The sequence below is a fragment of the Electrona antarctica genome, assembly GCF_951216825.1.
Source record: "Electrona antarctica genome assembly, chromosome: 23".
NCBI lineage: Eukaryota > Metazoa > Chordata > Actinopteri > Myctophiformes > Myctophidae > Electrona > Electrona antarctica.
The window spans coordinates 21,952,894-21,970,393 of record NC_136804.1 but is presented as its reverse complement, the minus strand read 5'-3'; the positions used below and the strand labels follow the sequence as shown (position 1 = coordinate 21,970,393).

The 17,500-nt window shown below is 43.1% G+C and overlaps 1 protein-coding gene across 1 annotated transcript in view; it reads left to right on the top strand.

The window, feature by feature from the left end:
• ptprr (protein tyrosine phosphatase receptor type R) overlaps positions 1-17,500 on the top strand; it is a 53,482-nt gene that overhangs the window by 22,326 nt on the left and 13,656 nt on the right. Inside the window, exons 5-8 of the mRNA XM_079494239.1 lie at positions 2,020-2,127; positions 4,821-4,943; positions 6,579-6,697; positions 7,709-7,852. Coding sequence (XP_079350365.1) covers positions 2,020-2,127; positions 4,821-4,943; positions 6,579-6,697; positions 7,709-7,852 — 494 coding nt within the window. The remainder of the gene's footprint in view (positions 1-2,019; positions 2,128-4,820; positions 4,944-6,578; positions 6,698-7,708; positions 7,853-17,500) is intronic.

Genomic DNA, 17,500 nt, shown 5'->3' with positions numbered 1-17,500 from the left:
GGTCCCCAGCAAAATGATAGTTAGGAACCAAATGACCTTTATGGGTCTGTAACTCACAGTTAAATTAACTTTGATTTTACAATATAAATTGGGGTCCCAGAGATAAATGCGGGACTGTAGCCTAATTCAGGTCAAACCGCGGTGGTCCTTGAAATGAAAATCACAGCTAGAGCCGTAAAAATCTTCTCTTATGGGGGTCCTTCCTTGGCATATCTTTTAAAATGGGGGTCTGCGGGCAAATTAGTGTCGTTTTGGGGCTCCTTGACATGAAAAACTTTGGGAATCCCTGCTTTACAGTTTACACCACTGCCCCACAATACTACCAAGAAAGATGAGGTCATCAGACAGGAGCGTGGGACCTCCGGGGAATTAAAGGAGGATCTTCTACCTGAACGTGGCTATGAAAGGAGGCTTTATCACTTTATCACAAACTTGGCCTTGGACAAGCACGTCATAGCAGATAGCCACGTGCATGCGTAATTTACAGTAAGGTGCCCGGAAAACATACAACATATGTATTCTCTCTCTCTCTCTCTCTCTCTCTCTCTCTCTCTCTCTCTCTCTCTCGCGCTGTTCTCCTCCTTTTTTCCTTTTTCAACTTCGATATTTTTACTTCACTCGTACGCCGATATTTGTACTTCACTTTTGCCTTAGAGAGATCGTTTTTTTAGAGTGATTTTTTCCTCACTATCGTTGCTTGTATTTTAAGGGCTTTCTTGCCTTTTAGCAAATACAAACTTTTAGCGTGAAACAAATGGAGGAAGCGCTGCATGGATATAATGGCTCTCTGGACATGTGCTCTGTGGTAGGTATATATAAACACAAAAAATATATTTTATTTAGTTGTTTTTTTCATTTAGAAATGCAACTTGTTGCTCAATTAAAAAAAACATAAATTATTTTTTTCTCTTGAAGACTGATTTCTTTCAAGTAACCATCATGCACTCAAGTACTGTACTTCAGTACAGTCTAGAGCAGGGGTGTCAAACTCATTTTGGGGCAAGGGCCACATTGCGCGAAAGGTGACTTGATGAGGGCCGAGGCCAGTTGCAGCTCACATGGGTTGACTTACACTACTTGATACTTGGCTTTGTTTTCTAGACTGTTTATTGACATAAATTGGCTTTATTTGTATTACAGTTGTAGGCTACAAGACGTTTGGTATGAGATGTGGAAAAAAGACCCAATAATCCACTCGAAAATAGTTAAAAATGCAATCATTATTTTATCAAAGATATCCAAAATGGCAAATTGACATGTAGCCATCATGAAATCTGACACTTTGCATCTCTTTGCTTTGACTATCGTGTGTACTTTAGTGGAGTATTTCCACATTTCAATACTTCTCCATTACATCTCAGAGGCAAATATTGTACTTTTCAACCCATTCAGGACGGGAACCCCTTTTGGTGTTTAAAGCATTATATTATACTTTAGCTATTGAAAAATAGCAGATCTACAAGCTCATACTAGGAGCACTAGGAATTGAAAAAAGAAATCCCCAAAAGGCAAAAGGTAGCACATCTTCTTTATTGGTACACGCCAATAAACTCAATAAATTCATCAGAGCATGCACTTGTACTTCTTTACTCCATTACAGTTATTAGAAAACTTTAGTTACTATAGTTACTTTGTAGAATTTGATTATTTTTGTAAAACATACATTCAACACTATTTAAACTATTTAAGCTTTTTTGAAAATAGGCAATGTACAATAACTCGGCACGCACGCACGCACGCACGCACGCACGCACGCACGCACGCACGCACACTCTGCCCACAGATCAATATCAAGGGGAGTAGTATTGTATGTGACTGTCTGTGTGGTTGTGTGTGTGAGATCTAATTTCCTGATGCATCTCTCTCTCTCTCTCTCGCTCTCTCTCGCTCTCTCTCTCTCTCTCTCTCTCTCTCTCTCTCTCTCTCTCTCTCCTCTCTCCTCTCTCCTCTCTCCTCTCTCCTCTCTTCTCTCTTCTCTCTTCTCTCTTCTCTCTCTCTCTCTCTCTCTCTCTCTCTCAGGAGAATGCCCTCCAGGGCCAGCAGAGAGACCAAGTGTGGAATCAAGAGGGATTCTATGCCATCGTGCTCTTCCTCACCATCTTCATCATCGTCATCACCTGCTTGATGGTGAGCTGGATACGCACCAAAGCACACACCAAAGCACGCAAGTTTAAAGGAAATATGTAAACAGAGCTGTGTTACATTGTAACATTGCAATATACAAAACTTAAAAACTAGCTTGTGTTACGTTGCCATTTTGCAATCAAAATGTACGTACAAAACGTATAAACGAGCTTATGAAACAAAAGAACTGTGTGTTTGTTTGCAACATCTTAGAAATTTTAATTTAAAAATGCATAAACACATATCCTTCCATTAGAGCTTTTTTCTACTTTTCTCTGGAGCTGCAATGCTGATTTAGTCCACTGCGGGGAGCACCTCTCCACAAAACAAAAGCATTTCTTTATTTTACCTGAGCACTGAGCAGTGCTTTCCTAATGTCAGTAGTGGTTCTCAGCCAGTGGTCCGGGGACCACCAGTGGTCCTTGAGGGGGTTGGAGGTGGTCCCCATGTAGCTAAATGATGGGGAGATGCCAACCAAATGAACCCTTAATATAACCCATTTAGACCTGAGAACGATTCTACAAATGCCTTCTAAATCCTGACAGTTTTCTGAGAAACCCATGTTTCTATGTCAGTGGTTCTCAAACATTTTCATTTCAAGGACCCCCAAATACATATATAAGCGGCCGCCGACCCCCATCTGTAAATATGTTGTTCCAGGGACCTTCCAGAAGCAAAGATTTAAGTTGAAAATGCTCTGAAAGAATATTCATCTGCTACTTTTCAATAGCTAAAACATAATGCTTAAAACACCAAAAGGTGTTCCCGTTCAGAATGGGTTAAGGTGCGTTCAGACTTGGATGGTTAGAGCGGCGCGATTACATACAAAGTCAATGCAAAGACGAGAAGTTGCACGAGCGCCGCGAACGGGCGCGGCGCGACCTGGCACAGCACAAAACGGGACGAACCGAGGCGAATATTTTAAATTAAAGTCTGAACGCAGATTTATCGATCTTTAACTCTTGAGAGTGAATTATTGTTAGACATCTGCATTAGTTAAACTAGAAAAAGTGCCCTTCCGGGCACAGGTCTCCACCAGGAGGATAGGAGTGTGTGTGATGTTGTGGCACAATGTTTAGGAGGATGTTTTTTTTTATTTGTTTTTGCAACAATTTTCTTCATTTTGTTGAGGAAATGCAGAGCCAGATCACTCATAGCATCTCTGAGGATAGAATTCTGGATGAGCAGGACATGTGCAGCATTTTGTACAAAACGGGCCACTCCTGAAAACTTTGGAAGGCAATCTTAGCCAATCAGTGTACAATCTGAGAAATCCAACAGACTCGTCTTGATCACATGACTACAGAGATCATGTGTACCGATTGCCATTTCTTCATACGCCTTTGATGGCAATTGGATGATTTGAGGCATTTTGTTCCAAAAATGTGTTTTGCAAAAATCAACCTGTTGGTGGCGCTATAACAGGCCAATGTGAAAAGGGTGGGATATATTCCTCAGCCTAGTAAGAAAATGTGTGAAAGATTTCACGTAAATTGCATGCTGCGTTCATGATTTGAGGCTATTGTTCAAAACGGGGCAATCTTGCAAACTGTGAAAGCCAATTATAGCCAATTAGGATGGAATATGAAATATCAGACAGATCCGACTTGAGCACATGACCATAGAGATACTGTGTAACGATTTGTGAGATTTTTGGACAGAATCTGGAGGAGTAATATCAAAAAATGTGTTTAACAAAAGTCGGCCTCCTGGTGGCGCTATAAAAGGCAGTTGCGGAAAATGCAGGTCAAAGGTTTGTCCTTGGCCTCTAGGGAGTGTGCATGCAACGTTTCACGCAGATCGGTGCAGTTTTAGGTCAAAATGTGAAAAGCTGCCTCATGGTGGCGCTATAACAGGCCGTTCTGGAAAATGTGGGGCAGAGGTTCATCGTTGGCATCCAGGGAGTGTGTGTGCAAAGTTTGGCATCGACCGGGTTAACGGTGCCGGAGATTAGCTGTACACAGACGGACGGAAGGAAGGACGGACACACACACGGACGGACGGACACACACACGGACGGAGTGCAAAACATACTCTCTCCCCATGCCTTCGGCCTGGTGGAGACAATTACTTAAGACGAGAATGTAGAAGAATTGTTATTTTGATCAGCGTTTGCCTGTTATCTCTCCTAATGGTACCAACATCAATACAGCATGGAATTGTGACAAAATCTTATCCAACGACAACACATTCTACATTTTGGGTCTGTGAGGCTAAATGTCATATGGTGGTCCTGTGGCTCAAGTGACGAATAAATAATGCACCTTGATATGAAAAGGGTTGAAAACCACTGCTCCACTACAGTAATAGAGAGACATCATCATCAAACCCGGAAGTTATGCGGGAACGTCTACTGAGTGGCAAAAAACTACTTTCTGGCCTAGACAGCCAATATATCCAAACAGAAAAGTTGAATTTCATTGCATTAAACGACGTTAAACGACATTAAACTGACTTTGTCACTCACTTTGCCACTCGATTTGCCATTCACTTTATGCATGTGTATTACATATCATTTTTGGGGTCCTTGACATAAAATATTGAGCACCACTGATATAGAAACATACGGTATGTATTTCAGAAAACTGTCAGGATTTAGAAGACATTTTTTTAAATTTCGACGTCAGGCCTAAATGAATGAAGCGTCATTCTTCTCATCAGATTCTGCACCGTCCTCTCTCTCTTCTCCCCTCTAGGTTTTGTACCGCCTGAAGGAAAAGGTAAATTATTTGGACAGACCGGTGAAAGCTCCGCCCCCTGGCCTCCACCTGACCTCAGCCATCTCACCTGACCACGCCCAAAGGTCAAAGGGCATTAAGGTATGCACAAGAAATTTATTGAAGTGTGGATCTGTTAGTTGTTTGGAAAAGGGGATCCACCTGTAACTCATCAAAGTATATTTAAGGAGATATTTATTATTATTGTGATTAGCACAAGGTATTGTAAACATTGTGTGCAAGTGGGCCTGTGAAAAACTGTGAAAAACTAAATAAGCAAATTAGAGGTTTAACAAAATAAACCTTTTGTTTTCACCCCTCCAAAAAACCATCACTAACTTTAATGCATTGCATGCGCTTTGTTCTACAAAGACTGTTTTAATTTTTTGAAATTTTAAGCGAAGAACACCATCTTTCAGTTTAGTCCAGGGGTCATCAATATGTCCGTACACACGGACAAAATGTGTCCTCCGTGGCAGTGTTGTTTTTGGCTGCAAATTTTGATTTTAGTTTTAGTCATAGTCTCTTGAATAGTTTTCATTTAGTTTTAGTCACATTTTAGTCACCTGGAATGTTTTAGTGTTAGTCTAGTTTTAGTCGACTAAATTTCATAAGATTTCAGTCGACTAAATCTAGAGTTGACTTAGTCGGACTTGATGCCGTCGTAATGACTGTTTTTTTCACTTGCTAAAAATAGCAGATCTACAAGCTCAAAACGCGTCACAGCGCGACATGTTGTGAGCTTGTAGATCTGCTATTTTCAGCATGCAACCAAGTGTAAAATGACTTCTACTGGATCTCTTGTCCACTAGTCCCTTCCTAAAATTTTAGTCTTAGTTTTAGTCATCATAGCTTAGTTTTCATTTAGTTTCCATGTAGTTTTCGTCAGTGGAAAAAGGTAGTCGACGAACATTTTTCGTCTTAGTTTTTTTTTTTTTTTTTTTTATTACTTTATTGAGTCAATCACATGTACAATTCAGTTCTTTGTATCCAATACATTTTCTTTTCACATTTTTCTACATGTTGTCACTATTAGCTGACTTTGACCCTTTTTTTTTTTTTTTTTTTTTGTGCATACATCCCTTCACCTATTTCAACACAAAAGAAAAAACAAAACAAAACAGAAATAAAATTTAGAAAAAGAAAAAAGAAGAGGGTAGGCCCATGTTAGACTAAACTAAATTAATTTGTATCTGTAGACCTATAAGGTACATTTAATACAAAATATATAGTTCATATATATAGTCTACATAAATATATAAATACATAAACACATAAATATATAAACATATAAATATATAAATACATAAATATATAAACATAAATATATAAATATGTAAACATACCAACATACAGATATATAAGTATATAAATATATAAATACATAAATACATAAATATATAAATATGTAAACCTACCAACATACAGGCATAGGAGGAAAAAAAATATCTTTTCTTTCGTCTTAGTTTTAGTCGACGAAATCAACACTGCTCCGTGGCAAGACATGGTCTCGTCCGTGGGGCAAATTTACATTTTGTTTTTAACACGCCATTATAATGTTCGTATTTTGATCATGAGACCCAGTCTCCAGTTTTCCACTAGGACAGCTGTTCTCAAAAGTTTTATTTTCAAGGACTCTCCATAACTCTTGCGAGTGTACTTTAGCGTTACATGATAAAAGCGGTTGGATGAAAGCGCTGTATAAATGAACCATTTATTTACCTCTGCCTTGTTCAGGTCACGACCTCTGGAAGCATGGTCCAGGCCGAGCGCCCTCCAGCCAAAGCCACGCCCATTCCCCAGGAGAAGCGAATCATAGCCTGCCGCCTGGCTCCGCCCTCTGTTCCCTCACCAAGGTATTTTAATTAACGAATAGAGCACCGAAGTTTGACGTCGATATCGCTAGAGGGTGCTAAGTCCACGGGTTCGTGTACTTTTTTTTGCATTGTAATCCCCATAGGGGGATCTTAGATCGCCTCATATAAGAACTGTGTTTGAAAAATAAACAAATCATCCCGGCCGTTTCACTATATGGATATGAAGAATCAACTGACTGAGAGAAAACGATAATGTTACTGCTGCCAAATTAGTTAAATCTTCGCTAGAAACAGACTGTTTCAAATATGACTGACTGACTGTCTTAAACAATACAGAGACACCTCCCCGACAATATCGCCAAGACAGTTTGTTAGACGATTTTAAGATGACCCAATGTTATTCTCCATAGAGAAAAAGTTCTGTGAACCAAGGGATGAGCGAGTGACGCCAGTACTTCGGCGCACTATAGAAGGAATACTAATGGGCTCCAGCACATTGATTTTGATTTCTCACAGTGGATTTGTTTTTAACCCATTTTGGGCGGGAACCCCTTTTAGTGTTTTAAACATTGTTATAATTTAGCTATTGAAAAATGGCAGATCTACAAGCTGGCGCGCTATGAGCTTGTAGGTCTGCTGTTTTTGAAAAATCTTGAAAATGTGGCACAAATCTTTGAATATATATTATTTCAGAGCCAACGTTTTTGGGGTCCTTGACAGGAAATATTGAGCACTACTGATAGGGGTATTTCAGAAAACTGTCAGAATTTAGAAGACATTTTTTTTAAATTTCGACGTCAGGCCTAAATGGGTTAAGTCCAGAGACCCCGTCCTGGACAGGCTTCAGACACGCCTCCTCAGGAGACTTGGCTCAGAATCTGAACCCATTTTGATTAGGCGTTAGGAACCCGTTGCGACCGCATGCCCCTCGCTGACGTTAACCCCAGGCAGGGTTCGAACCCACAACCTTCCGCATGAAAGCCATATGCTCTAACCGCTACACTAGTGATGAAGCTAAAGTTTCATGTACTGTTGTTCCATTGTTTCCAGCCCCGTGCCCCCCGTCCCCGTGCCCAAACACTGTGACCCCGCGCCCCAGAACACCGCTGCCCCGCCCCCAGTGACCTCACACCACGAGCTGAAGCCCTGCCCCTCCCCTTTCAAGATGAAGCCTGCTGCAGGTCTACAAGAGAGGTGAGAGAGATTGATTGACTGATTGATTGATTGATTGATTGATTTGGAAGCAGTAAAGTGATAGCGTTTATTCTCTTCACAATGCACTACAACAGTGGTTTTCACAACCAGTGGTCCGAGGACCACCAGTGGTCACTGAGGGGGTTCCAGGTGGATGAATGATGGAGAGTTGGTAACCAAATGGACCGTTAGATCTTTAAGAGTGTGAAATGAAACCAAATGGACCATTTCGGGTCCATTTGATACGGGTCCATTTGTGTAAAATTATTGTTAAACATCTGCATTAATTTAAAATAAGTCTACACAATTAGAGAATGTAGAAGACTTGTTATTTTGATCAACATTTTGCCTGTTATCTCTCCTAATGGTACCACATCAATACGGCATGGAATTGTGGACAAAATCTTATACAACGAAATATTCTACGCTTTGGGTCTGAGAGGCTAATTGTCATCAAATGACAGCATTTGAGCCACGGTGGTCCCGTGGCTCAAATGCTGAATACACAATGGACCTTGATATGAAAAGGGCTGAAAACCACTGCGCTAGTTTAAACCACTGGGAGACAGATTGCTGAGGTGGATGCTACTCATACGATGAGTTGCCGCTGCCTGCCTGGGGATCAAACCCACAACCTCACGGTCTAAAAGTGACGAGTGCTCTGCGAACGGAGCTATGGGGATTTCATTGGGACACGCACACACACATGCACGCACTCACACACATGCACACAGGCACGTGCAGAGAGTGTTAGAGAGGCAGGGGCTGAAATCCCATAAGAGGGCATTTTTGGCCCAAAATAGCTGATCTACAAGCTCACAACGTGTCACGCTGCGACGCGTTGAGAGCTTGTAGATCAGCTATTTTCGGGGCGCAACCATGCACTTTTTATCCATCTGAGATGCGGTGTACGACATGGATTTCGAAAAACAAATTTCAGTCAGACAACTCAAGAAGGATGTAATATATATTTATTGAATATAGATGAGCAATGCAGTATATTTATTATGGTTTGGCGATGTATTGGATCTGCTTTTTAGGTACTCAGATCAAGCGCATCAGTCCCGGCCATAGGGACTCTGAATCCCCCGTACCTAAACAGTAGATCCAAAACGACAGGTGGTAGCTGGGGTGGAGGTGGGTGAGCAGCAGGTTTGTATACAGCGGCACGCTGATACAGCAGCAGCAAGCAAGCAAGCAGGCAGAGGAATGCAAACCTCCGGTTAAAGTAGCCGGTATGAAGATGGAGTGAGTGTGTGATTGGCTGAGTGAATCATGTGAATGAGAGCGTGATGCTGAGGCGGCCCAATTAACGGCCGGCAGCAACTGCACTGAGGTTCCCTGACTGAACTTTCTCTGCGCATGTCTACGACAGGCAGAAATGCTCATTAGTTCAGGAGACTTCGGAAAATAAACAATTCTCCTGAATGCTGCCTTCCGGTATGGCATGGAAAGGAGGGTATATATTGCATGTGCAGTTCTTTCACCATGATAGTAAATGCTGCATTCATGGTCTATAGAGGGCAGTTGTTGTTTTACAGACGGGTAAAGGGGCAGGAGCTGAAGCCCCCTTTGATGTCTATGTGTGCACGTCCCTGCATGCACGCACGCACGCACGCACGCACGCAAGAAAGAAAGAAAAAAAACAAGAAGAAAAACATTGTTTTGAGGTGAAGTGAGCAGCTGACAAGGTTCCTCTTCAGGGTGTGTTTTGTTACAGAACCCCCCTCTGCGCTCACTACACCAACACTATAGTCTGTTCCTAAAGCAGATGCTAAGCATCCTGCTTCCAACTGGCAGAGGGGTTCACACATGCTGTTGTGACGTTTCTGAGATTGTATCTAAATTATTTTACAAACGAGGGAGAGAGAGCGAGAGTGCGAGTCTGCGTGCGTGTGAATTACTACTTTAACCTCTAAACTTGAATTGTTCTGGTAAGCAGGTGTTCCGTCTACATGGAGAGTGGAGACCGGGGAGTAATTTGGGGGGTGTGTGTGTGTGTGTGTGTGTGTGGGTGTGGGTGTGGGTGTGTGTGGGTGTGTGTGCGTGTGCGTGCTGTTTGTCGTCCGCCAACAAAGGAAGAGCTTTCAGGGTTCAGGTCAATGTTTACTTAAGTTGGAGACAATTGTTTGATTTCTTCTGAAGACATACAAGGTGTGTGAGGTGTGTGTGAGTTTTGAGGTGTGCATACGTGCTGACATTCTTGTCATTTATGTTTACATTTCTGTTTCCATGTCTTAACCCCGGTGGGTGGGCGTGCACCATGCGGGCATACATTCTGTACAGGCAGTATGTGTGCTTTGCAGTGGTGGAAACGGTAATCACATGTTCTACTTAAAGGGACACTTCACCCTTTTTGCAAAAAGATATATGTTAATGACGTTTAGAAGCTTTAGAACACTTTCCTGGGGGTCTTTATGTGTGTAATATGTGGTTTTAGATATTTTAGATTGTAGCAGTGAGCCCGGTGTCTCTGATGTCATGGACACTGGGCTCACTTCCTTCCTGGACTACAATTCCCATAATTCTTTGGTGCACTGCTCCTCCTTGTGGATAGGGAGAGGGCTGTCTACTGAGACAACATGTAGTCCAGGAAGGAAGTGAGCCCAGTGTCCATGACATCAGAGACACTGGGCTCACTACTACAATCTAAAATATCTAAAACCACATATTACACACATAAAGACCCCCAGGAAAGTGTTCTAAAGCTTCTAAACGTCATTAACATGCATTTTTCCTCAAAAAGGGTGAAGTGTCCCTTTAAGTAAAAGTATCAATACTGCAATATAGAAATATTCTTAGCAGTAAAAGTCCGGAATTCATTATGTACTTAGTAAAAGTACAAATATGATTATTCTGAGGGGGTCCCCCATTCAAATATGATTCACGATTATTTTGGGGGCGGGTCCCCAGTTCAAAATTCATGATTATTTTGGGGGCGGGTGCCCAGTTCAAAATTCATGATTATTTTGGGGGGGGTCCCCAGTTCAAATATTATTCATGATTATTATAATTTCTTTGGGGGGGGGGCCCGTTCAAATATGATTCATGATTATTTTGGGGGGGTCCCCAGTTCAAATATTATTCATGATTATTTTTATTTTTTGGGGGGAGTGGGGGTCGCCCAGTACAAATATGATTCATGATTATTTTGGGGGGGGGGGGGGGGGGGGGGGCAGTTCAAATGTGATTTAGCCTTTTAGCCTAGGGTCTCAGGACCCGGACTTCACACTGTGTTTGTGCGAGGGGAGTAGAACCCGGACTTCACACTGGTGTTTGTGCGAGGGGAGTAGAACCCGGACTTCACACTGTGTTTGTGCGAGGGGAGTAGAACCCGGACTTCACACTGTGTTTGTGCGAGGGGAGTAGAACCCGGACTTCACACTGTGTTTGTGCGAGGGGAGTAGAACCCGGACTTCACACTGGTGTTTGTGCGAGGGGAGTAGAACCCGGACTTCACACTGTGTTTGTGCGAGGGGAGTAGAACCCGGACTTCACACTGTGTTTGTGCGAGGGGAGTAGAACCCGGACTTCACACTGGTGTTTGTGCGAGGGGAGTAGAACCCGGACTTCACACTGGTGTTTGTGCGAGGGGAGTAGAACCCGGACTTCACACTGGTGTTTGTGCGAGGGGAGTAGAACCCGGACTTCACACTGGTGTTTGTGCGAGGGGAGTAGAACCCGGACTTCACACTGGTGTTTGTGCGAGGGGAGTAGAACCCGGACTTCACACTGTGTTTGTGCGAGGGGAGTAGAACCCGGACTTCACACTGTGTTTGTGCGAGGGGAGTAGAACCCGGACTTCACACTGGTGTTTGTGCGAGGGGAGTAGAACCCGGACTTCACACTGGTGTTTGTGCGAGGGGAGTAGAACCCGGACTTCACACTGGTGTTTGTGCGAGGGGAGTAGAACCCGGACTTCACACTGTGTTTGTGCGAGGGGAGTAGAACCCGGACTTCACACTGGTGTTTGTGCGAGGGGAGTAGAACCCGGACTTCACACTGGTGTTTGTGCGAGGGGAGTAGAACCCGGACTTCACACTGTGTTTGTGCGAGGGGAGTAGAACCCGGACTTCACACTGGTGTTTGTGCGAGGGGAGTAGAACCCGGACTTCACACTGGTGTTTGTGCGAGGGGAGTAGAACCCGGACTTCACACTGGTGTTTGTGCGAGGGGAGTAGAACCCGGACTTCACACTGGTGTTTGTGCGAGGGGAGTAGAACCCGGACTTCACACTGGTGTTTGTGCGAGGGGAGTAGAACCCGGACTTCACACTGGTGTTTGTGCGAGGGGAGTAGAACCCGGACTTCACACTGGTGTTTGTGCGAGGGGAGTAGAACCCGGACTTCACACTGGTGTTTGTGCGAGGGGAGTAGAACCCGGACTTCACACTGGTGTTTGTGCGAGGGGAGTAGCCCACTTCCACTTGTTTCCTCTGTGCGTTGATGCCAGCGCCAACGTCTCAAGAGCACTCAAAGCCCCCACTCATGTCCCGTGGAGAGAGCGGTGCATATATCACATGTTTCCACCTATCTGTGGGAAGTCTGGGGAAAAAAATAACTCCATTTATAAATGACTGGAGCCTGTCCAACGTTCTAATGGACCGTTGTTTAAGGAAACTCCATCCGTCAGCGTCTGAAGGCGTTGAATTGTTGCACCGAACAAAGGAAGAGATTCAGCCGTTGCCGTTTAGTTAATTCCATATGGTAAAAGCATGATTAAGTCATGGCTATTCTACATTGTGTTTTTTGAGGGGCGCTAGCCCCTCCAATACCTGGCTTTGTGTGTGCCCCCGGCTTTGTGCGTATGTGGCAGCCAAGTAGGGATGGGAACGCCTCAGTATTTGGCAAATCGATTAATCAAGGCCCTTTTTGGTGCTTTTGCTTCTGCAGCTGCACCCATAGGTTTAGAATTTGCATCAATGCCCTAACAATAAAAAAATAGACTTTATTTTGTGCGACACACAAGGCTGTGTCAGAAATTACGTTGGACAGGTGGAAAACTTTAAACTTGCCGGGTGACTCATTTCTTTACCTGGGTAAGCTGGGTTCCATCTTCTGATAGTTGTATTTGAATGTTGACATGAAATAATAATCCTGTTTAGTGTTTCATAAGCGTGAGTGTGAAAAACATGCAGTTGTTTTTGACAGAAAATTTAGATTTTAGTTTTAGTCACATTTTAGTCACCTGGAATGTTTTTGTGTTTGCGTCTAGTTTTAGTCATAGTCTCTTGAATAGTTTTAATTTAGTTATAGTCACATTTTAGTCACCTGGAATGTTTTTGTGTTTGTGTCTGGTTTTAGTCGACTAAATATCATAAGATTTTAGTCGACTAAATCTACAGTTGATTTAATCGACTAAAATGTATTGGCGGGCCTTGATGCCGTTGTAATGACAGGTAATGACTGGCGCTGCAACGTGTTGTGAGCTATCGGTGGCTATCTTCAGCATGCAACCAAGTGTAAAATGACTTATACTCGATCTCTTGTCCGCTAGTCCCTTCCTAACATTTTAGTCTAGTCTTTAACTTTTTTATTTGGTGACGAAATTGTCAATATATTTAGTGTTACTTTTAGTCATCATAGCTTAGTTTTCATTTAGTTGAAGTCACTCGTCAGTGAAAAAAGGTAGTCGAAGAACATTTTTCGTCATCGTTTTAGTCGACGAACACAACACTGATCAGCAATATTTATTTGCCACCCACCACGGAGTAGTAACCTCCGTCAGTGTCACCAGAGAGAGACTATCCACCTCGGAAGGGGGTGTGGGGGGCCAGAGGAACTGGGCGCGGCCGCGGGAGGGGAGCGCACTGGCCAACTGCTATAAGAATTACTGAGTTATGCCCCTCACCCACAACGGTGATTTGTATTAGCCTCGCGTCGCGATACTAATATACCACTGCGCTGGGCTTAATCCGCCTCGGGGCATATGCATATGCAATAGGGGCGGGTGAAGTGTGGCAGTGTTGTTTTTGGCAGCAAATTTCGATTTTAGTTTAGTCATAGTCTTTGGACTGAAACTTAATTTAGTTGTAGTCACATTTTAGTCACCTGGAATGTCTTAGTGTTAGTCTAGTTTTAGTCGACTAAATGTCATAAGATTTTAGTCGACTAAATCTACAGTTGATTTAGTCGACTAAAATGTATTTTGGCAGGCCTTGATGCCGTCGTAATGAGTGTTATTACACTTGCTGAAAATAGCCGATCTACAAGCTCACAACGCGTCGCGTTGCGACGCGTTGTGAGCTTGTAGATCGGCTATTTTCAGCATGCAACCAAGTGTAAAATGACTTGTACTGGATCTCTTGTCCACTAGTCCCTTCCTAACATTTTAGTCTAGTTTTTATTTGTCGACGAAATTGTCAGTATATTTAGTCTTAGTTTTAGTCATCGTAGCTTAGTTTTCATTTAGTTTCCATTCGTTTTTGTCGGTGAAAAAAGGTAGTCGACAAACATTTTTCGTCTTAGTTTTAGTCGACGAAAACAACACTGAAGTGTGGCTGCGCCAGGCTAGATCTGTATTGCCTGGCTAGTAACATCTCTGCTGCAGTCAGTTCAAGTCCAGCTCTTTATCCTCCACTGTGTTTCTTTCTGCAGTATGCTACAGTTGGGTGCCACCGATATTGTCTCTTATCATTTGACCCATTTAGGCCTGACCTCAAAACTTTTAAAAATCCTTCTAAATCCTGAAAAAATCCTTCTAAATTTTCACGATTTTTCAAAAATAGCAGACCTACAAGCTCGTAGCGCGCCACTCGGTTGTAGCTTGTAGATCTGCTATTTTTCAATAGCTAAATTATAACATAATGTTTAAAACACCAAAAGGGGTTCCCGCCCCAAAATGGGTTAACTGTCCTTTTGCGCAGATCACGCAAACCTCAGCAAAAAGAAAAGGACAATATCGATGGCCTCCAACTGTAGATCAGGGCTCTGAATGACCATAGCTGGGTCCATTTGGTTCCATTTGAACACGAGTTAACGGGGTCTTTGCAAATAAAACATTCGAGAGAACCGCTAGTACTAGTTGGACTCCTAATATGCCATACATAGTGTCATAGTAGTGTTATAGTGTTCTACATTATGTGAAGAAAGTGTTATACATATTCTGAAGAAAACCTGGAGACTTGACATTCAGTAATTGGGTCTCATTGTCAAAATAAGAACATTATAACGGTGTGTAAAAATAATCCACCGACAAGACCAAGTCTTTGCCACGGACACATTTTGTCCGTGTAAATATGGACATTTAGGGCAGTATTATGCGTGTCTTAAGTACCAGGTCTTATTACTTAACTTAAGACCTGGAGGCGTGGTCAATGCTGTTTGGACACTCAGAATAGCCAAATGGCATTGATCACGCCTCCAGGTCTTAAGTTAAGTAATAAGACCTGGTACTTAAGACACGCATAATACTGCCCATAGTGATGAACCCTATGCTAGATTATTTCTTTGTCATTAGCTTTACACAAGCTACGACTAGCTGAACGTATAGCCTTCTTGGGAGAAGCCATTTTGTCTCTAAACGGGGTTGTTGCATCACCGATTAAACGGCGGCGTGGCTGTTTGGACTCTGGAGGTGAGGAGAGTACATCATGTTTTAATAGTGAGCTAGAGTTCCTTAGGTTCCGCCTTGAAGTGCAGAGCAGGATATTTTTCTTGGTGTCTGTGTACAGTGTGTGTGTGTGTGTGTGTGTGTGTGTGTGTGTGTTGTGTGTGTTGTGTGCGTGTGCATGCGTGTGTGTGTAGAAGCGTATGAAAGTGTGTTTGTGTGTATAACTGCCGTGCGTGCGTGCGTTGTCCATCCTGGACGGCAGCCAATCAACAATCAGACAGACAGGATGCAGCGCTATCCTGCGGAGGAAGCCAGTTTGACACGTAGCGAGGCCAAGCAGACCTCGCCTCCCCCGGGCGACTTCCATCTGCTGCACCTCATCATCATCATCATCGGCTCTTTATCTCACCTGATATAGCAACAATCTCTATGTGTGTTTACTCGTTTGTGTAGAGCACTGTTTCCCAAACACTTGGTCAATCGGGACCCATTTGTGGCGTCGCAGACAAATTGTTATTTGTTTCCTACATTCCCCAAAAAAAGCATTCCCACAAAACATTCCCCCAAAAAAAGCAAACATTTTCATGAATTAAGAACAAAATTCAAAGATTATTTTCGGTAATGTCATGAAATAAATCAAAGAGAAATCTAAGAAATTCCATAAATTAGAAAACAAATGTTTAAGAAAATAGCCGATCTACAAACTCACAACGTGGCACGAAGCGACACGTTGTGAGCTTGTACATCTGCTATTTTCAGTAGTTTGGGTCCCGGGCAAAAATCTAATTTCTCTTTTGGGTCCCGGGCAACAATCGAATTTCTCTTTTGGGTCCCGGGCAAAAATCTAATTTCTCTTTTGGGTCACGGGCTAAAAGGTTTGGGAACCACTGGTGTGGAGCATTGTGGATCGGGACAGATCTTCGGGGTCAGCAGTGCATGACTCATTATTTTTCCCTTGCTCTCTTTTTTCCTTCATTTCATAAGATGGTTGGGAAACAGTGATTTAGAGGTCTTTAATTCAATCAAAACTTTAATAAAAGAACATTTAATCTGGAGACAGACGGTCATAGTCCTTTTTATGAGTGATAAATGAGCTCTTTCATAGGACAGGACATGGGAGGCCAAGGTCACGTCTTAGATAGCATATTGTCTAAGCCTTGAGGCATGTGGAACACCTTTCATTCACTAGTCTCAATTTGGAGCAGTCAGATATTGTAAATTATGTTAAAAATAATTTGCTGCTGATATCGCTGGCGGGCCAATTCTGGCCCATGGGCCGCCTGTTGCCGACCACTGCTCTAGAATAAGCCAGTCAAATAATAACCAAAATGACTTCATTCTGGTATTTTTCTCAGACTGCTGCTTGTGATTGAGACACAGAAGACTTTTGAAGAATTGTATTGCACTACTATTTGTATGGACAAGTAAAGTACGACTGGGCGACTGTGGCTCAGGAGGTAGAGCAGGTCGTCCAATGATCCATGGGTCGGCGGTTCGAATCCCGGCTCCTCCTGTCTACATGTCGAAGTGTCCTTGGGCAAGAAACTGAACCCCAAATTGCTCCCGATGTGCTGGTTGGTACCTTGCATGGCTTCCGCCGCAATGGGTGAATGTAATGCACAATCTATGTAGAGCGCCTTGGATAAAGGCGCTATATAAATGCACCATTTACCATTTAGTACAACAATGTTGTGGACTAAACATTGTCTAAGTTGCTGTGTAGGGTTCCATACTGTGATTATGTCTTGGCACACGTCTGGTGAGAAAGAGTGCTGTCTATTGTTGCCGTTTCTTAATGATGATGATGATGATGAGTCCAGACTGTGTGATTGGGCCACGGTAAACATAGAGATGGCGTGTGGGTCAGGGTTTGTTTGTTTGTGTGTCCCTCAATGCCCCCACACACAGCACACATTCTGTGTGTCTGTCTCTCTCTCTCTCTCTCTCTCTCTCTCTCTCTCTCTCTCTCCCCTTACTGGTCTACCGGCATGCGCACTTAAGCCTCTCCGATTGATCCAGAAGTCCTCTCTGTCTGTCTCCCTCCATCACAGGGGGAGGGTCCAATGTGTCGCTGGTGTTGGACCTGTCTGTCTGTCT